General features: G+C 36.7%; 1 protein-coding gene across 4 annotated transcripts in view; it reads right to left on the bottom strand.

Moving 5' to 3' along the window:
* Window positions 1–22,597, bottom strand: part of LOC131045319 (nuclear pore complex protein NUP54) — a 73,539-nt gene that overhangs the window by 21,270 nt on the left and 29,672 nt on the right. For 3 of the 4 annotated variants that reach the window (XM_057978892.2, XM_057978894.2, XM_059209545.1), the window contains exons 6-8: window positions 13,584–13,706; window positions 12,246–12,311; window positions 12,060–12,146 (exon numbers count right to left, since the gene is read on the bottom strand). In XM_057978892.2, the coding sequence (XP_057834875.2) occupies window positions 12,060–12,146; window positions 12,246–12,311; window positions 13,584–13,706 (276 nt within the window). The remainder of the gene's footprint in view (window positions 1–12,059; window positions 12,147–12,245; window positions 12,312–13,583; window positions 13,707–22,597) is intronic. The other variant, XM_057978893.2, reaches the window with a different exon arrangement.

The raw sequence follows: 22,597 nt of genomic DNA on the forward strand, positions 1-22,597 counted from the left end.
GGAGCTAAGATGTGCTTGGAGGAGCTTCAAGTGATTTGGCCTATCGTTGCATTTCAATGTGAGTATTATGTAATTGATTTTATATTTTGAAAATTTGGTTGTCATGTGGTTGAGTGCATGGTTGTTTGCATCATGACATTCTTGGCACATGAGCATGCATTGCGATATATGCCTATCTTCCAATTGTAATGCAAAAAAAATTGTTAGCTTGTGTTATATCTATTAATGTCCTAGGTGTATTTTGGGGGCATTACATCTAACATCAAAGCACACAAGTTGCGACACTAAGAACTCTAAAGGGTGTGTGTGTGTGTGTGTGTGTGTGTGTGGTTTTTATTGCTTTGGATGTTGAGTTTATGTTGTCTTAACTTCATCGAGGTCAAGGATGTGAATACCAATATGTTGGTGAATTTGTTATGATGCATCATTATGCTTTTGCATACAGTATTAGGATTGAATTTTGTTTGTCTAAAAAGGTGAATTTTAATTGTTGTCATTAAAAAGCTTTATATAAAATCTTCTGTGACAATTGAATTATGTGGTGATGTATGTGAAATTGCTTTTCAACACTTAAGAATGAAAGGGAAAGAAATTGTGTTTCGTGTTCCCTTATGAATGTGAATACCCTGTGTAAGTGTATGTGCACCATGTTGTGAACACCCTATACATGATTTGTGTATCCTTGAGCTTGTGATATTGAGGATAGAGCCTCAAATTGAGTGCATTGTTGCAAGTATGGTGGAGCCACACTTATGTGATTGCTTGTTTTATGCCTTGTTGAGAGTTAACCTCTAGGTTGATTACCTCAACATGTATGGAGTTAAGTAGGGGCAATAGATCATTTGGAAAGTTTATGTTGCTATCTTAGCTTTGTGTTATCCTTACCGACCATACCTTCGTTTATGGGGTGCACACCTACTCATTATTTGATAGAATCACTGAGTTGATTCACTGTGCTAGCCAATCTTGCATTGCTATACCTAATGATGTTACTTCCATCCCAACATGTGATCTTGGTTATGGTTACTTGGTACTTGGTACTTGAGATCTATATGAGTTTTGGGCTTTGTTGTGTATTTTGAGAATATTTTTGCTCTACACTTGATTTACTATATTGTTGGTTATGGGATGTTTTTACATCTAGAAGCATTGGCATTGCAATAAAGTTAGCAATTAGAAGCATGAGATTTCCACAGTCCATATCAATGTTGCTAAGTAATTTCTGGATTTGACTGTGTGAATTTTTAGTATTACCAACGTTTCAGATCAAACTCCACGATCCATCATCAGGGTGATAGCAAGAGAAGAGAGTAGAAAATAGGATATTAGCAAACCAAGAGGACTAAATAGATGAAGGAGGAAGGCACAAGAATCTAGGAGAGACAAGGGATCAGAAAAAAGATAATAAAGAAGATTAAAAACACCCAAAAAAATGGACAAAGAAGACAAAAAAAGAGAAAGGATAGAAAAACCAACATAAAACGAAGATAGATAGTTTAAAAATGAAAGTATATAAATAAATTAATAGATACAATTAAATATTAATTATAAATAAGAAGAAAAGCGAACGAATAAAAAGAAATCCATAGTAACAATTAGAAAAAAGATATAAAAAGAAGGAAGACCAAGAAAATAAAAATAAAATAAGGAAAGAAAAACAATAAAAGAGAAGGGAAATTAGTAAATAAAATAAAAAGGAATAAAGAGAACGTGATAAAGGGAAAAAAAATAAAAATAGGTAGACAATTAGAATAAAATAAGTCAATGAAAGAAACAAGGTACCTAAAATCAAGAAACAAATTAAATAATAGAAAAAAATAAAATAAAATAAAAACATAAATCAATATATTGGTAGTCTGATAGAATACTGACTGTTCCAAATTTGATTTAGGCTACCTGATGACAAGCAAAAATTATAATCTCATGCTTTATGATGACATAGTGATCTTAAAGACTCGCATGCTTAATTTCTTAGGTTATATGTGTTTGTATGCATGTAATTGAAACATGAACCTATGAATACTAATTATTAATGTATGCATGTAGTTGTGACATGGACCTCTATATAACAATGAATAATGATTGATGATGATACATGTGTTATTAGTTGGACCATCAATTCCCTCTTCTCTTATTGGTGACTTATTGTTAGTCCCATAATACCATAATGTGCATTTTTGAGGATTTTGAATGTTTCTTTCAATTGTTGAAAGAGTTTTTTATTGTTTGTGAAGGCCAGTAGTGAATATTTTATCGTTGTAAGTAAATAGCTTAGCCGCATCTTCGACATTTATGTATTTCATTCTTGGAATTGAGATTCCTTTCTTTTGGTATTCTTTGAGTTTTTGTGGTGGCTAAGCTAGATCTCTAAAGAATCTACACCACGATTCTCGCACAAAACTAGCACCTTCCTCCTTCACACCCATATTGAAATGGTTCTAAAAGTGGTCTTTTCTTTGCAACTTTGACATATTAGCAATTTAATAACAAGGGAAAAGCCAGACCTACAGTTAAATTAAGAAACTAAGATATAGAAATCATAGAATAATATAAAGTACATAAAATGCAAGGAAATTTTATAGAAAAACAACAATACTAAGAAGATAAAAATCAAAGAATTTTTTATTCTGTTCTATCTTACTTTTTCAATTTGGAAAATGTCAAAAGAAAAGTTAACGAAGAATGAAGGAGAAGATAAAACAAGAGAAATAGACAGAATGGTTTACATTGCACCTTTTGTACATGCCTAAAAATATGTTAAAATAAAAGCCAACTTCTTCTATCAGCTCCTCATATGCACAGAATTGTCGCTAATCTACTTGTATTCAGCTCTTCAAAACAACCAGCCCCATTAAACAGAAAATTATAAAATCACAAAAAGAGTCTAGTGAGTGTAAGAGAGAGTGAGGAGACTGAAAGATGCCAAGGACAAATAGCAAGAAGTTGTAAAAGCTCATTAGACTATTGGAAGGTTCAAGTTGTCTCATTAAGGTTTTCTTTTTATCTTTTTTGTTTAAAACCAAATTCACTTGCTTTGGGTTTTTGGGCCTGTTGATGGTGTTTTTATGCACTATACAACTCAAAATAAAATACCAAAGGCACTCTATCCTCTCTTGATAAAAAGACTCCCAAATGCTGAAGATTTGCAAAGGATCACTTGAGATGACTCCAAGGTTCTCTAATGTTAGGTCTTAACATGTTGGATAGCTTCAATGGTATGATGTGATTTGTTGTACCTGAGAGGGGACTTAAGTACTTTCTTGCTTCAATCTCAATGGTTATGACCTTCTTCAAATAATGTTGTAGTTTCGCTCTTTTCCTATTTCTATTGATTGATAAAAAAAAAAAGTGAAAAAGAGAGTAGGGTGTAGGAATGCTATTCTAAACTAGGAATGCAAGACAATGGACAATCTCAAGTGAGCTCAACTAAGCTTTGCTTTGACATCCTATGAAGATCTCCACAACGTTAGTGCAATCTTCTAAGGGTAGCTTTATGATTTTCAAATCACCAACTCAAACATAGACACCTTCAAAATGAAGCATATCAATGATGAAGTAGCAATTGAAGTTAAGCTTTGGGTGATTAATTCCAGTTGACCACACAAGGCAAGTTTGCAATCAACAAACCGCTAGTGGTATGGATGATGGAGCTTCACTTTCAATCATGCACATGTATCTTTCACTCATATAAAACTTAAAAGCAAATTCTATTCTAATTTTTTTTTGTCATTTTTTGAATACTCTCACAAAAGGTATGAAGAAACAAGCAAATGCTCCAAAACTCGATAAGTCACCAACACTTCAATGATTTTATTAATTTTTGAAACATCAAGCAACAATTCTTCAAAGTCTTCTGATTGATTTCCTTCTCTGATTTCTAATCTCTTATATCTAATCTCCAATCTAATAGGATACAAAAAAAATGAGTTGAGCTTATATAGAGCTCTTTATTACAATGGATGGCCAAGATTAAACTAGAATCAAGGGCCCAAATTTTGCCACCTAAACCTTAATTAGGGTTTGTTATTACAAAATACCTAACTTGTTGCAAAACATTAAATGCTAGCCAATGGGAATATGACATCCATTTGGCACAAAATATGAGGAAAAATCCTCCAATAGGAAAAATGACACCATAGGATCATAACAAATTTTCTTCTAGAATCTTGTTGCCCTTATCCTTTTCTGTTTTTGCAAATTCAATGAATCTAGACACCATAGATTTTATCTTGGTTATTGGGACTACAGGTAGATTCTTCAATTATGCTTCCAAGTAACCGATTTCATCCAAGTTGGTGGTGAAGGTTTTATCCCAATCTGGTCAAAAAGTCTTTAGTCTTGCTGGCAAGTATTGTGAATCAATGGATAGCATCCAGTTGTCTCTCAGAAGGCATTCCATTTGGTTCAAAGAAGAGAATCTTTACTTTATCTATCAAATCTTCCACCACAATGTCAACTCCTTCATCCTTGTTCTTTCAAGAATAATCTCAACCACTTCCAGGATCTTATCATGTATTGCATTGATTGCTTGATCAATTTGAGTGTAGCCAAGATTGATGTCTTCAAATATGAGTCTCCTCATGCAAAGCAAGTTATGCCATACCTGGAAATTAGGTGGTTGCTCCTCCTTCAATATCCCTTCATTTATCAATGTTTGTCTTGGTGTAGTCTTCATTACTTGCAATATAGGGATGGTGAAGTCTCTTGTGTAGACAAAGTCATCATATGCTACCTTGAGTCTTTAAGTCCTCTCAAGAATTATCATAGCCTTATCAAATATCCTTGCTAACTCCCTTACAAATGCTTTTGCCTTTCTAAATGTCTTGGTGATCCAACCATCCAACAATTGCGTTGAGGACTTCATCTTTTCAAAATCATCAACTGTATCTGGAGGTAATGTTGAATCTGACAGATCACGTTGCCTTTGTGGAACCTTGAGTTGTTGGAGGTAGCCTCTTAATATGTTGATCTCTTTCTCTAGCTTGTTATTCTTCTCAACTTCCAATTTGAGCATATCATTAACGGTTTTCATTGAATCATTCATATCTTCCAATGCTTGATTAGCGGTCGAGGACCTAGATTGATGGTCTCCAAATCAAACTCTTCTACTGTAATCTCATCCTCTGGCTTGTCTACTCTAGGAATGGCAACCTATACGATCCTGGATCCATCTTCATCTCTTGTCATCTTGGACATTTTGGTGGTGTCTTCTTCTCATGTTTGTGATCTCTATCTAGGTAGCTACCTAAATCCAATGGATCATGTTCTTCTACAACCACCTTCTTTGACAATCTTTCCCTTAGCCAACCAGGTATAGTTGATCTCTCCTCTTCAACCTGTATCTCTTTCACTTGTTGCTCTTCGTGGAGGGGATGTGACTTCATGTTCTTCATCATCTTCAATGTTAACATATGTATCACTCCCTGTCTTGTCATTGACTAGCTTGGGTGAAGCTACCTTGTCATAGACCACTTGTTGGTTTCCCTTACTACTCGTTCCATGACCAATATCTGCTCCAATGTATAGATGAAGCACTAGAAGAAGGATGAGGTGCTTGACTTGACTTGAGTTTCTTCTTTGGATGTTCTTCCTCATTAACTTCCTTTTGTTGGGATCCCTTGGAATGAGATGATTGAGCTGCACTCTCATTATGACTCTCATTTTCCATTTCCTCATCAGATGACTCCTGATTTCCCATCTTTTGAAATGTCGCCTGAATGCCTCAATCACTCAATATATGAGGTTGTGCCTCCGCCCATCGTTTTGTGTTTACAATGATAGGCTCCATCAACTCCTTCAAATCTGTAATCTCAATATCATTCCAATTAACCTTCACTTCTGTATTCTTTTCCTTCTCAAATATCGGCAGGAGATACTTGCCATTGTCTTGTGTGTGATCAGGGACTCGGACTACTTTAGTTGCTCTGATGATATCAATAGGTAGCATGGAACACACCTTTCTTACTCCCAAATCATCTGATACATTCATGAATTGATCCTCTAGGTGTAGCTTATGTCTGTGTTTTCTTCCGCTGGTCTCTGACAAAGCCATAAGGATCAAAGTTGTCTCTAGGAGTGTATGGTTGGAGGAGGAAAGACTTTAATTCTTCACCTATATTTTTTGCTTCTTGTAGAGATGGGCATACCTCTAAAGACTTTCCTAGTGAAATAGGAAAAGAAATCTTTGTCTTCGTTTTGTTCTTCTGGACTTTGTCATAAGTCATCAATTGTCTTACTATTTCAAGCAATACTAGCTTGTCAGTGGGATATCGTGGTAACATAAGAGGTGGGCAAGAACATCCTTGAACTCTTATATAAGTGAGCTTCGGAAACTGAATGAACCATGCACCATAAACCATGCACCATATTTCTCTATCAATTCTTTTGCTTCTAGAGATAGTCTCTTGTGAATGCCACCCTGCAATGTCCGTGTGATATGCATAGTAAAAGCATCATTTACTCTTCTATAGTGAGGCTTGTTAAGATAATGTAACTATGGATAAGATTCACATGCTCTAAATTGTCCTGATCCTGTACCAATCGGTCCCCTATACATCAAACCTGTATACTCATATGCCCAGGTGAGAGAATATATGATATATGATCCCATGCAGAATGTCTTTGTCCTTTCCAGTCTTCTGAACTGCACATCAATGTTGTTGCTAATAATCCTTGCCTAATGGGTTCTTTCCTTTCCTAATGATACTATGTCCATGAAGTAAGGTTCAAACTGAAATGCTTGAGGGATCCCAAAGACTCGACTAAGAAACGTGATTAAATCTCCAAACTCCTCTTTGAAGTCAATTTTGTGAAGTCGGGTGGGAAGCTTGGATTGATGAGCTCTACTCTTCACCATCCAATATTTGTTAATTATGTCTTGGCATCCATCGAGATCATCCTCATATATTGCCTTGGTAGGATCCTTGCTCTTTGTTATCATATGGTTGAGTTAAGGTATTTGGAAAGATTCACTAATTGCATCCTCGGAAAGGTAGGTGAGGGCTCTTCCATCAAGTGCCACGGTCATCCTCCTATTTGGATCTTTGTTACCAAAAATGGGACAGCACCCTGCCGTTTCCCGTTTCAATGGAGGAAACCCGTTTCAACCCTCCAGAAACCGGTTTCTCAGCGGTGCTAGACATTTAGGAATGTTTTTTTTTTACTTTTTCTAAATATTCACCTTAAATTTCTGTTCGGTGCAGATTTTTGAACTCTTTTTTTCTAAGTTTTTCAAATGTTCACCAAACAATGTGGATTTTTCAACTTTCTAAATATTCATTGGAGTTGGGAGTTTGATTTTTGAAGAGTTTTTTCTAAAAAAATTTCAGAAATTATGAAGTAAATTCTGCAAGTTATTTTAAGTCAAAAAGATACTATAATTTTTGGTTTTTTTTAAATTAATTTAGAAAGTAATTTACATAATATAAATTATTTAGAAATAAATATTTTATACAAATTTACTTGTAATTAGAATGTATTTTACGAATTTGAACACACATATACATACATACATACATACATATATACACACGTTTCTTATACACAACCTTTAAATTTTCCGTTTCTTGTCTCGTTGCCATTTCCGTTTTGTTTCTCATTTCTCGTTTCTGGCAACATAGATTTGGATCATAATGCTTAGCACACTCCACAATAAATTCGTTGCATTGTACAGCTAAAGGGAAGCCTGCAACCTTGTCGATACCACTCTCAATCATCATCTTGGAGACGCCTGACGGTTTGGTGGTGTATAATGAGCCTTGAAACTTCTTCATGTTGCGCTGACCTAGGTTGGGATCACCTACATTGCCCCAATATGACGTGATCTTGGACTCCACAATGATGTTCTTGGAATCCTCCTTAATGAGAGCCAGCCTTGCTACTGCCATCTTGTACCTGAGATCAGAACAAACTGATATATTGATTCGATTCCCCCTTTTGGATAAAGGAAATTAGCCTCTTCAAATGTATTTGATCAAATGCAATGATCAAAATGATGGCAAATTTGCTGCACTAGGGTAATGAAATTGGTTTAGGCCTCAAAAGCGTGGTCTTAAAACAAACAATGCCGCCACCTTTGCTTCAAATGAACTTGTTGTGGTTGACTGATACAGAACAATGACAAATTTACCACCCTAGAAATAGACCGATCTGCCGATCAAAATGGGGTTCGTTGGGCGAATTTGTTATGTGAAGATGAATTCGCAGTCTCCAAATGAAATTGCTGTGACTAACATGATTTGTATTCACTGGGGAAATATCAAAACATAATTCGCTGATCAAAATGGACTTGCTGAGGACGCAGCGATAGCTTTCCAAACTCGCTGATCACTGTCAACGCGTTGAGTGTCAGCTTCGCCTATGTCTTCTTTTTTGTTTCTTGAAATCACTGTGGTTCAATGCCGCCACCTTGAGGAGAATCTCAGTGTATAAATGAATTCGCACAATGACAAGTTCGCCACCATGGAAAGAGAAATTCGCTGGTAAAAAGTTCGCAGGGAAGTCACTGATCACACTGATCACTGAAGATATCAAATCAGATCAGTCCCCCCTCAAGTCTGATAATCAAATCGAAAGTTGTGAAGAAATTCGCTTTCCCAAATCCGATGTAATTCACGGCATCTCAAATTGAATTGCCGTGTCGCTATTAATCAAAATGTATACTTTGTTGCAACAAGAGATGAATTTGCTGCCTCACGAAGATCAAAAGTCGCTGTCCTACTAATTTGCTGGTAATCAATAGATTAATTCGCAGACATGAAGCAATATCGAGCTTAATTTGATGAAATGAAATGATCAAATTTGAGCTTATAATCGTTCAAGGCAACTGGTACCTCATCACAGGTATTGGCGATTCACATTAAATGCGTTTTGCTTGGGATAATAAAATTTTACTACCTTCATTCAATATCGATTGCAATTTTGAGGCTTCGAATCGTGGTGTCTTGGAAATTCAAACTCTCTAATTCATAATCGATTTTTAAAGGCAAGATAACATCGATTAAATACTTCGCATTATAATCCCAAACTTTGCCTTTTGAATTTTAATCGCCCTCCAATCATCACATAAAGGTAAACGCTTGTTATTGAATGCAGTTCAATGATGTTTGATAAAATCCTTTGAGCCTTGCAACTTGAGGCACCTAGTGCAAATAATCTTGCATCGTTAAACGCCATCCTTAATATTTATCGAAATTACAAACACATTGTCACTGAGTTTACCACATTCATTAAATGTCATTCAATCAATCTTAGTAGAGCAACATCGAATTTTGCACTCAAGTAACTTAACTTAGAAATTTTAAAATATTGATCTTTGATATTGATTGAGTTGGCCACCTTGAGTAAATGATTAGCATCAAATTGTAACATGATGAGGCATCGATTTAAACTACTAGTATTTGCACGACCACCTTTAATAAATGCCTTTCATCGGTCTCTTGAACTCTGCATTGCAGTTACAACTCGCATTGAATGAGTCGCATCGTGTTGATTGAAGCATAGCCATCTTGAACTCACCCCATTCGAACTTGAACTTGTTCATGAGAATCAATTAGTAATAGCATCGAAGTCAAAGGACGGGCCTCTTGGTCAAAGGACGGAGCTCTCGTTCAAAGAACGAAGCTCATGTTCAAAGGACGAGGCTCATGTTCAAAGGACGAGGCTCCCGTTCAAAGGACGAGACTCTTGTTTAGAACGCCTCAACTTTTCCATGCCTTAGCCAAAAAAATTATTTTTCAATTTTATTTTTTTTGAGGAAAAATTTAATTTTTTGAATTTTACCTACTCTATATGCTAAGCTACTACAAAGGCTATGACACTTTATTCTGCAACTACAAAAGCAAAATAGAGGCATCCCCATTTATGATGGGGCGATGTGTGATTTGCTAAGTTACCGGTACGTCCATTTTTTCTGCCGATTCCAGATACCTTACATTTCTGAAACTGAATCGTGCTGGAATCCCTGTGGAATCGGACAAGGTTCCTTCATTTGCCCCTTGAAACGCATCCACTTTTTCAACCAAGAATCCCAACGAATTTAAGATGACGTGGCGATTTTGTCACGGTTTTTTTTTTACGAATTGACGCTGGACGCAGATTTTGAGGGTTTTTTTCGTTTTTTCTTTGAAAACGGGTCTAATACGGGTATAAATCCTAATGCGAAAAGCAAAATGTTTTTTTCGTGTGCGGCGGAGGAAGAGCTCAACACGACACACGGTGCAGGAAGAACTCAACACAACACACGGTGCAAGAAGAACTCAACACGACGAAGCAGGCAGGAGCTCAACGGTAGGCAGCTCGACGGCAACTCACGACAGGTCACGGCAACTCGACGCAAGCAGGAGGAGCTCGATGGGTCACGACAGAGGTCAAGGAAGTTTTTGTTCTTAAATTTTGTTATAAAGTTATAAACTATAGTTTTAAACTTTTAGTCTTTAGGATTTTCATTTTTATTTTTTTTATTTTTTTTGTTTATTTTATTTATTTATTATAATAAGTTTAGATTTTTATTTTAGGTTTATTGTTTATTTGTTTGTTAAATGTTTAGGAAGTTAAGAATTTAATTTTAATTTTTGAAATATAATTTTATTATTTATTAATTATTATTTAATGATTTATATTTGTATAGTAATAGATGTTAAAATTCAAATATTTAAATTTAATATAAAGTGAAAATGTAATTATTCATAATCATTAAGTAAATTTACATTTTCACTTTATATTAAATTTAAATATTTAACATCTATTATTATACAAATAAAAATCATTAAATAATAATTAATAAATAATAAAATTATATATATTTACTTAATAATAATTAATAAATAATAAAATTATATATATTTACTTAATGATAATCAATAATTACATTTTCACTTTAAATTAAATTTAAATATTTAACATCTATAGTTTATTGTTTAATATTAAATTTTAATAATTATTTTTTAATTTGTTGTAGATAGCATAATGGCAACGTTTGCTACCTCTATTACTTATTAGACTGCATATATGTATATATTTATGATTTTTACATTTTTTTGTACGGACGTACCCAAACGTACCCAGCCCCCCCCAAAAAAAATTGCTGTACCAGTGTACCGTACCCACGTACCCGTACCCGTATCCATACCCGTACCAGCAACTTGGGTGATTTGGTCACAACAGGGCCTCTGCATGAGCCCAGGATTGGGACTTGTGAATCTGCTTGGACTTGCAATTTCTGAACTCAGACACACCAAATAAGCAGTTTAACGCTTTAAGCTTGTCCAACCTAATCAATACTTGAATTCAGGAATCTAGGCCATGAAGAGTCATCTCGTAATACTAGTTTAAGCAAAAGAATAATGAGGTGCATAAAGAGAGGAAAATAAACACAGATTAACTGCCACACGAATTCAACAAATGTAAAACTGAAATACATATAGAATAGAAATGGCAATCTCATGTTATCATTGGTGATACTGATTGATGGCATTCATGCTATTATCTCAAAGCAAAATGTGATGGTAATACAACAAAGAAATATGTAAATAAGCTTCAGGTAGCCATTGACCAGGAAAATAAGGAAATAAATCCTTTATTTTATGATGCCATATCAACTAAAACTATCCTTTTTTGAAACTTCAACAAAATTCACAAAGTTTCAGTACACCCAATACTCAACCAAATTGTCATCAGTATAACTTGTAGAGAGGACTCTCAACTTGGAACTTCCCTAGCGGTTTCATAAAACACAGCAACATGTTTAGTAGATTCCCACTGAAGAAGATGGCTCAAGAAGTTTTACCAGAATGCCTAGTAGCTAGAACAACAATAGCTGGATCTATTCTCAATATATGATTTACATTTTACATTTAATAAGCAGCCGCCTTCTGAAGTCAATTTAGATTCTGAAATACTACTGAAATTAATAAGATTTTACTTTGGTACTTATAAAATCCATAGAGAATGAAATGTTACATGCCTCATACATTCAATATATTGAAGTTCGGTGCACACAATTGCAAGAGGAAAAATTCAATATATATAAATAAATTGATAGAAGATAATATGAATATCACCCTTAAAAGACATCGCTGTAATTCTTTTTCCTTTTGCCTTAACCTTTGAATCCAGGTCAGAGTGTCCACTTGAAAATGTCTTTCCAGCTGCAACACACAGGCACAGTCCATTCCTAAGGTGACAACTATCTGACAAAATGTTCTATAAAAACACAAATTCGTAAAAATCAAATAATGAAAGCATACCATCTTAACGTTAGTTTGTGTTGTTTGAAGTCTCTGTGCATCAGCAGCTATTACCTCATCTTGCATCTGCCTTGTCACATTCCAAGACACAAAATATTCATCCACATTTTGCAGTCTTCAGGATAGCCAATGTTCATTCACAGACATAAACTCAAATAAAGCAAGCTTTCAATGAACAAGGCCAGCATGGTTTCAATTCCAGAATATATGCCCAACTTACCAAAATAATGAGCCTACTAAAACTCTATACAACTAATTTCAAAATTCATCAAAAAGTTCAAAAACACCCTGAAAAGTTATAGAGGACACCCTTTCAAAATCATTAGTGTACATCTCAACTCTCCAATGTTCCAAAGTCAACCCATTCAAGAGGGTAACATCAACAGGATTTGTAGTTTTAATAAAGGGGAGAAAGAAATTCTGTATTAGAGATAGTTAGTGATAAAGAAAAATCCGAAATTAATGCACAGCAGAAAATATATCTTCGAAGCACAGATTACTGCCGAAATTCAGTATTTACATGGTAGTCTTATGCAATCTTATTCATCCTCTAAAATCCCAAGAGAAACCTAGAACCGATGTTGTTGGTTAGGGTTCAGGTTTGAGGTTTGGTAGATTGCCGAAAAGAAAAAATTCCAGGTTCGGTACAACTGGGTTTGGCCATGCAATATATAGATAAATAGCTGTGTTCCATGGGGACACATCCCCAACCCTCGAACCCCCATCTCCATTGCCAATAGCATTTCAGGTAAGGGGAGGCGGCATGGGCCATCCCCTAGCCATCCCAAAAAATTTCAAATCTTCAAAACATTTCTGAAATGTGATGCAGAAAAAGGAAACACGTCTGGGGCATTTGGCCGTCCCCCAACCAGCCCAGTGGCCAAATGTCCCCAACAGCAAGGAAATTTTTTATAATAGTTAAAAGAGAAAATTGTTCATAACATTAAAAAAGACTATTAAACTATGTTCCACCAAGTTTGTGGGATGGCTGGACATGTTTCGGGGATGGATTTTCTTTTAGGCCATTTTTGGGGATCGCAAGGGACAGCTATATAAAATATACAGAAAATTTTAAATATTTATATGATAACATTGAAAACAATAATAAGACAATCTTTTTGTGCATAAATTATTTTTGTAAATAAACATGTAATGGAAAATGATGCCTGCATTGCCATATTCAGTTCTCACTTAGTTCACAGCTTAAGACTGAACTATGTAAGTATTTAAATAAGGTTATGTAATTCTTTATATAAGGTGAAAAATATTTTATACAAAAGAGAATTAACAAATCTGCTAAAGATGGAACTAACAAAGAGCTAGGCATGAGGATATTACATAGATACTTGGTGGCACAAGCAAACGAACTGCACAGTAATTTGTCCTGACTCTTATAGTCTTTGTATAGAGAAAGCGTATTAGCCTATTAGGCATAGTTTTAGAAAACAGTTTAAACAGTACCTAGAATGAAACAAAGATAACAGTTAAAAACAAGACACAATCTAAATAGAGAACATCAATATATATTTAATGACAAGACTGTAATGTCTTCCAATTGGTAATGCCCTAAGTTTGCCCAGATTTCTTAATTTCCAAGTGAATAAGTGGATTTAGGAAATATCATTAACCCAATAGAAACCCTGCAGCAGATTAGAAACTTCTTACAACAATAATATCAAAAATCAGATTTGTAAAATCACAGCAGAACAGCAATCAGATTAGCAGAACTCAGATCAGATTAGTGAATTCACAGTAGCATTATTAAGAATTAATATTATATATATATAAGAATTAATATTTTTTTATACACACACACACAATCAATAACATAATTAGTGATTCATCCATAAAATACACTAAATGCCTTGAAGGCTCAACCAGAGGCAAGCATAGGGGAAAGTGACCTCGATGGGGTGTCTCAGACCCTCTACCCTGGGCCCAAGAGCGGATATACCATCCCTCTTGACCTCACATGGCCCATGCCATCCATCTTGAGGTGGCCTACCCAGTGAGGGATATCCCCTTTCATTATCCCCACATCTTGCCAACCTTCTCCTTCTCTTTATGATTGGTCCCCATGTACTTACCCATCATGATAGGAGAGGTTGCAACAGGGTGACATGAAAACCATCTCCTCTAGGCCCAAGGGCAGTACCAACTGTACCCCCTTGGCATCATGGAACCATCTGGTCCCCTCATAGAGGTGTCATACCATAGAGGAATACCTCATCACCGTACCCCTCTTGCATACCCTCTTCCTTCTATCACAGGATGGAAAACACTCAGAATGTTTGAGGATGTATATGAAGCAACTGCAAAATATAATGGTCTGATTTATATTTGCCATAATATAAATAGTCATGTCACAGTATGTAAATAATCATAAAGATGCTGAAGTAGTTATGCAGACAGTGATGTGCAGAAATAGACATATATAACATCGTTATAGCATTTAGGAGTTTGCACGGAATAACCATACCACACAGCAGTAGTTAGACGGACTACCTGAGATGATGTCTTAAGATGTATCAGATTCTCTATCACAATCAATGACTGCATATACTCCCTTTATGTGTCTGCTTTTTATACTCAGAATTCTGCATTTTAGGATGGCATCCCAGATCCTCCTTTCTGCTCTTTTGTCTGCTCTAAAATGGAATCCCCTTCCACTCTCCTTCTCAAATGAAACCTTCTCCCCCTTATAACTTCCAATGTGAGGGAAAGTCACACCCTTTCATCATGCCTTCCCTTTACAAGGGTCACAACCTTTCACAATTACGACACCTTCAAAAGGTCACGACCTTTCATCATTTATGTCTTTAAAAGTCACTTCCTTATTTTCTGCCCATTCCTTTCTTCTTCCATTAATCCTTCTTTAATCCACATGTTCCATTCTTTCTTCCTTTTCTCCATATCCCCCCTCTCCATATTAATTGCTTTCTCTTTTTATACCCTCATATCTCATTGAGGAGACACATCTCTTTGGAAAGAGATATCCCTTTGGAAGGTCATGTCCCCTCATTTCTGTCTTACTATTTAACTCCGATCTGCACTCCTGATTGTAGAATAAAATTGCTATTTCAATGAAGTTATCATCTCCCTTTTATACCTCATGTTTGAGGAGGTCACAACTTTTCATTTCATGCCTTTTGACCATTCATTAAACTAACTAAGTTTTAATTATTTTAAATTTATTCATTTTTGTGTTAACTTTAATTATATTTGTATTATTTCAATTCTATTATCAATATTTACTATTATATCCTATTTCAAAATGGGGACATTACAGTCTACCCTGCCCAAAATTGCTTGTCCTCAAGCAAATGATCATGGAGTGCTTCATGATGGCTTTGAAAACACAAATGGAATAAACTTGCTGCTAACACATCAAACATATGTAAGACATAAGGCATACTTTAGGAGGGTACACACACATGAAGTAATCAGGCTGAGAACATCATGGAGCAAACACATAAGTACACATAAGATATAGGTGATACATGAGAAAGGTACTTATGAAGTAAGCACACCATAAATCATTAATGATGAAGCAAACACACAAATACACTAATGATAGGTAGCATCAAGACACAAAGCATAAATGAGAAAGTTATATATATAAAACACACATGGAGTAAACATGCTGAAAACACAAACACTTAAAGCATGAAGTATACACACAAGGCATGAGTCATACACACAAAAACACATAAGATGTAAAGCATGAACTATACACATAAATAAATAAGACATGAAGCATAAATGTAAAGCATGAAGTACACACACGAATACATGTAAGGCATTAATTATACACATGAATACACATAAGGTATGAATCATACATATGAATACACGCAAGGCGTAAAGCATGAAGCATACATCTAAAATATGTATGACATGAAGTAATACACAAGGTATGAAGTATACACGTAAGGCATGAAGCACACATCTAAGGCATGAAGCGATACACGTAAGGTACAAAGCATATATGAGAAAAGCGCTCAAGGAGTAGACATACATCAGTCATGAAGCAACACATAAATGCACAGAAGACACAAGGCATACATGCTTGAAACATATCAGACATGAAGCAACACAAGTCATACATGAGAAAAACATGCATATAAAATAAACATGAGTGAGCATGCTCAACACACATTACACACATATAGAAATGCATTGTTGGCCTTAGGAGAATGATTGTCAAAGTAGGTTTACCATGCAGGCTGGCGGAAACATGCTCTAATACCATTTGTAATATCCCCCTAATTGGGTACACCCTAAGTTTGCCCTAATTTCTTAATTACCAAGTGGATAAGTTGATTTAGGAAATATCTTTCACCCAATTGAAACCCTGCAGCACATTAGAAACTTCTTACAACAATAATATCATAAATCATCTTTGTGAAATCATCGCAGAACGGTAATCAGATTAGCAGAACAGAGATCAGATTAGTGAATTCACATCAGTATTATTAAGAATTATATATAGAGAGAGACACACACACACACATACACATAATCAGTAACAGAATTAGTGATTCATCCATTAAATACACTAAATGCCTTGGAGGCTCAACCATAGGCGAGCATAGAGGAAAGTGGCCTCGATGGGGTATCTCGGACCCTCTACCCTGGGCCCAAGAGCGGATATACCATCCCTCTTGGCCTCACGTGGCCCATGCCAACCAGATGAGGTGGCCTACCCAATGAGGTATATCCCCTTTCGTTATCCCAACATCTTGCCAACCTTCTCCTTCTCTTTCTGATTAGTCCCCCAGTACTTATGCATCATGATAGGAGAGGTTGCAATAGGGTGCCCTGAAAACCATCTCCTTTAGGCCCAAGGGTAGTACCCACTGTACCCCCTTGGCCTCCTGGAAACATCTGGTCCCCTCATAGAGGTGGCGTACCATAGAGGAATGCCTCATCACTGTACCCCTCTTGCAGACCCTCTTCATTCTATCACAGGATGGAAAACACTCAGAATGTATGAGGATATATATGAAGCAGCTGCAAAATATAATGGTCTGATTTATATTAGCTATGACATAAATAGTCATGTCACAGTATGTAAATAATCATAAAGATGCTGAAGTAGTTATGCAGACAGTGATGTGCAGAAATAGACATATATAATATTGTTATAGCATTTAGGAGTTTGCACGGAATGACCATACCCACAGCAGTATTTAGACGGACTGCCTGAGATGATGTCTTAAGATGTATCAGATCCTCTATCACAATCGATGACTGCATATGCTCCCTTTTCCAAATCTGTTGGTAACATATTTATGTGTCTGCTGTTTATACTCAGAATTCTGCATTTTAGGATGGCATCCCATATCCTTCTTTCTGCTCTTTTGTCTGCTCTAAAATGGAATCCCCTTCCACTCTCCTTCTCAAAAGAAACCTTCTCCCCCTTATAACTTCCAAAGTGAGGGAAAGTCACACCCTTTCATCATGCCTTCCCTTTGCAAGAATCACAACCTTTCACAATTATCACCTGTTTAAAAGGTCACAACCTTTCTTCATTTCTGTCTTTAAAAGTCACTTCCTTATTTTCTGCCCATTCCTTTCTTCTTCCATTAATCCTTCCTTAATCCCCATGCTCCATTCTTTCTTCCTTTCTCCATATCCCCCCTCTCCTTATTAATTGCTTACTCCTTTTATACCCTCATATCTTACTGAGGAGACACATCTCTTTGGAAAGAGATATCCCTTTGAAAGGTCATGTCCCCTCATTGCTGTCTTACTATGGAAGTCAGATCTGCACTTCTGATTGCAGATTAAAATTGTTGTTTAAAAAGAAGTTATCTTCTCCCTTTTATACCTCATGTTTGAGGTGGTCACAACTTTTCATTTCATGCCTTTTGACCATTCACTAAACTTAACTAAATTTTAATTATTTAAATTTTATTCTTTTCTGTGTTAATTTTAAATTTAGTTTTATTCTTTTAATTTTATTATCAATATTTATTATTAAATCCTATTTCAAAATGGGGACATTACAAAGACAAAGACAAAGGACCCTTGGAGCTACTGCAGAAGCCAGCAGTAGTTTCTGTCCCGAATATATGCATCCAGTGGAAGGGAGGAATTATAGCTATGGATAATGGATCCAATGTAGAGAATTGGCACAATTTTTACATTGTCATTCATATAACTTTTTCAAGACTGCCGAAGTGACCCAAATGTAAACATTTTTGTGATAACATTGGTATTGTATTATTTATCATCCACTTATGAGCTGTAATTTGATAATGGTCTCATGCTTGAATGTCCTCTGTAAATGGACCTCAGAATAAAGACATTCCAACTCATTAGAGCTTTGTAAACCACCACATAATTTCCTTTTTTATCATGTAAAATCTTTGATAAGGCAATGCAAGCATCATTTTCCATTACAGCTGACCTTTTTTCCAGCTTGGTTCCATTTTTTTAATGTAGAAATGAACAAATATTAGGTATGGGGTCTTTCTTGTTATATGCTAGAGCTAAGAGGGGTGTAGGGACCCACAAACAGCAAATAAAAAATATTTTTCTTTTAACCTGCAGCTTTTAAAAAAAACATTCATGCTCCAATTGTAGGGGACAACCAACTGTCCTGGGGATGGTTGGGGGATGTTTGAGACATCCCCAACCGTCTCGGGGACAGCTGGCCATCCTCTCTGCATCCCCAGGACGTTTCTGCTTTTTTTTTGCAATCGGGGATGGCTAGGAAACGTCCCCAAGCCGTCCCCATGTCCCCAGTGCAGGGATGCTTCCAAAAAACCCGGAGATGCATCCCCATGTACCCTTGCTATTAAATATATCGTGACAGCATTATAACAGCAGCAAAAAATATATCATAATAGCAGAACAAATTTATAACAGCATTAAAATAAACCACAACAGTAGTGACAGCAGCACAAGTGGTATAACAGCAATAAATATATCATGATTAAGATTCATGGTTAGTGATTTAAGTTATATAACAGTCAACACCAGCAGCAATAATTTGGATTTCTGATTTCATTATTCAAAGAAGTCTCAAACTTCAAATATTTTGATAGGATATTACAGTCAATTATTATTGTCAGTTGCAAAAGAGATTAAAGGTGCATTGACAGTGGTCTGGTACAATGTGGTTTTGTGTAAAAAGTGCATACAAGTTTTAATATTTAAGTTTCATTTTAGAAATTGATGAAGACCACCAGGTGAGGAATCAAAATCTTCTAATGTCAATGTTTAGGGGCATGTTGGACCAAACAATATTATTATCAATCATTATGAGAGTATAATGTAGAGTTTGGAAAATACTCATCAAAGAATGCCTACCAGAAAAGAACTTGCACCCGTTCTAGACCTATACAAGTACGACGGGCAAAAGTCAAGGACCCTATAACACAGGGTAGGAGTCACATTGTTAAAAGCTAAGTATCCATTGTAGTACCATGTTCTAATACAGGGTGTTGAGAGACTCAAAATTTTGCAGTTGTTGCACCCAACAATTGCCTTGGTTTAACCTTTTACAGTCATTAGGGTTTAATAAAAATGTTGCCTTAGTCCTAAAACCTTAAGCCTTCATCCCTTGTATTGCAGCATTCTAATTCTTCATTGTCCTATTTACCCGATGAACGTCCCACTTAAGTCATGATTCATGTGTGTATGACCATCCTTTCACTGGCCCCATTTGTTAGCACCTTTGTTTTCTAGCCAATCTCCTTGATTTTGTTAAATTCTAAGTGTCGAGGTGAATATTTTTATGTCCTAATGCAATGACCCCTTGACCCTTTCCATGTCCTAGAAGTATAAAGTCTTCACATGCACTTTAAAAGTCTTAAGTGATGATCACACCCCATGCTCTCGCAAGGGGTGACCCTTAACTGCATGGACCCCAACGGGATAGCAGGGTAACATTTTAAAGTGAAGGAAACAAGCCACCAGCTGCTACCCCATGCCCCCAGGCAGTTGTTACTAACATTGTAATCTTGACCGCGAGACAATGGGGTAAGGGTTATGTGCCAAAGAGTGAGACCGCTAAGGGACCACCCCAAGACCTTGCACGATGAGAAGTATTGTCGAAATCTTGACCACGGGACAGCGGGGTATGCATTAAGTGTTGAGAAAATGCTACCCCTTGCCCCCACACAATCATTGGCAGCTTTTTGATGGAAATCACGGGCCCCTGGGGCAACAATGAAGATGGTGGGACCAATGACCAGGAAAAGATAGTCACACCTCACACCCTCACGAGGATGATTATTGGAGTTGAGAAATACAACCCCACAGTAGCCTGAAGATCTTCTGCAAGCCGAATAACCTGTTACAAGGAGAAGCAATGAAGCAATAATCTGAAGAACACACAAAACACAGAAAAAATATTCTCAAAAGATGAGAGCTCCAATTCACCAAAAATGTATTGTGAAAAGATAATACAAGAAAAGAAAAAATTAACCTCTAATAGGTCAATAAACCCTAAAAAGGGAAAACCCTAGGCTTGCACATAATAATTAATTAATATGCACCTAATGTTAGCTTAAGTGTAAAAAGATAATTGGGAACTTAAAGAATTAAACAAATATTGTTTAATTAATCAAGTAAAAACCCAATTACTCTAACAACCCCCCTTAAGCTAGACTTAGGGAGAAGCTAAAACCTAGAACAACTACTGAAGCATGAAAGATGGGTCCCGGCAACAAGGCCTAATCAGGTACCCAAATACAATGAAATCTCTATGAAATGGAGACAAAGGAGAAAACCCAGTGGGAAAAAACTCCTCTCCAAAAATAGATTAAAAACATGCTGAAAGAAGAAGAAGAAGGAAGGAAGGCCTCATAAAGACCCCCCAAGGACAACTTCCTTCACCCCAAGCATAGAACACAACTGAAGATAGCGCGGCGATGCAAAAGGTTTCGTGAAGATGTCTGCAACCTGCTCAGAAGTGGGAAATATGAATAGCACTCTGATTGTCACACCAAAGAACAGTGGGACTATCAAGAGGAAAACCAAACTCAGTCATCAACTGTCGAAGCCATAAGATCTCCTGACTAGCGAGCACAGTAGCTCGGTACTCAGCCTCTGTAGATGATAATGCATGAGCAGTCTGCTTCTTGCAAGACCATGTGATAGGACCTGAGCAAAGACAGAAAACAAAGCCAGAAGTAGACTTCCGATCAGTGACATCACCAGCCCAATCTGAGTCAATGTAGCCAACAATGTGAGGTTCCCCTGATGTGTAGTGAATGCCATGAGAACTAGTGCCCTGAATGTACCTCAAAATACGTTTGGCAGCTTGCCAATGACTCTCATGAGGATCATGGGAGAATCGAGAAACAAGACCAACCGCAAAGGAAATATCAAGACAGGTGTGAGTCAGGTACAACAAACTACCAACCAACTGCCTGTAAAGTGTAGAAGCAACTGAAGGAGTGGGACAAGCAGTAGTCAAAACAACCCCTGACAAAAATGGAGTGGGAGCAGGCTTGCAATCAAGCATGCCGAAGCGCTGAAGCATGTCAAGAGCATACTTATGCTGGTAGAGGTAGATCCCATCAGAAGACTGAATCACCTGACGACCAAGGAAATAGTGCAAAAGACAGAGATCTGTCATCTCAAACTGGTCCATCAAGGCACGCTGAATATGTTGAATCATAGAGGATGAGCTACCCGTGATGAAAAGATCATCAACATATGGCACAAGAATCAGGATGTCACCCTCAAGAAGCTGAATGTACACTGTGTGATCAGAATGACTGCGGGAGAACCCAGTGGAGAGCAAGAAAGAGTCCATCTTCTCATACCAAGCCGGAGGGGCCTATTTGAGACCATACAATGAACGCCGAAGTCTGCAAACCAATGAACTATCCTGCACAAATCCCTGAGGCTGCTCCATGTAGATTTCCTCCTGTAGATCCCCATGCAAGAAGGCACTCTTCACATCCATCTGAAAAACAGGCCAACTCCGAGAAGCGACAAGAGATAGTACAAAGCGAATGGAATTCATCTTGGCAACAGGGGCAAATGTCTCAGAGTAATCAATACCCTCAACCTGTGAAAACCCCTTCGCAACAAGACGTGCTTTGTACTTATTGATGGAACCATCAGCAGCATACTTAGTGTGATACAACCAGCGGCACCTAACCATCTTTCTGCCCTTAGGAAGAGGACAGAGATCCCAAGTATGATTCCTCATCAAAGAAGAATACTCTTCCTCCATAGCACAATCCCACTCAAGGTGACCTGTCGCCTCTGAAAACTTCTGAGGATCATCTGAAATAGCATGACTCAAAAGACTAGAACGCACAGTATGAGAATGAGTGCGACGAGTATCTGAAGGATCACCGACCATAGGACCTGCCGCCTCAACA

This window comes from Cryptomeria japonica, chromosome 8, assembly GCF_030272615.1.
Source record: "Cryptomeria japonica chromosome 8, Sugi_1.0, whole genome shotgun sequence".
Lineage (NCBI taxonomy): Eukaryota > Viridiplantae > Streptophyta > Pinopsida > Cupressales > Cupressaceae > Cryptomeria > Cryptomeria japonica.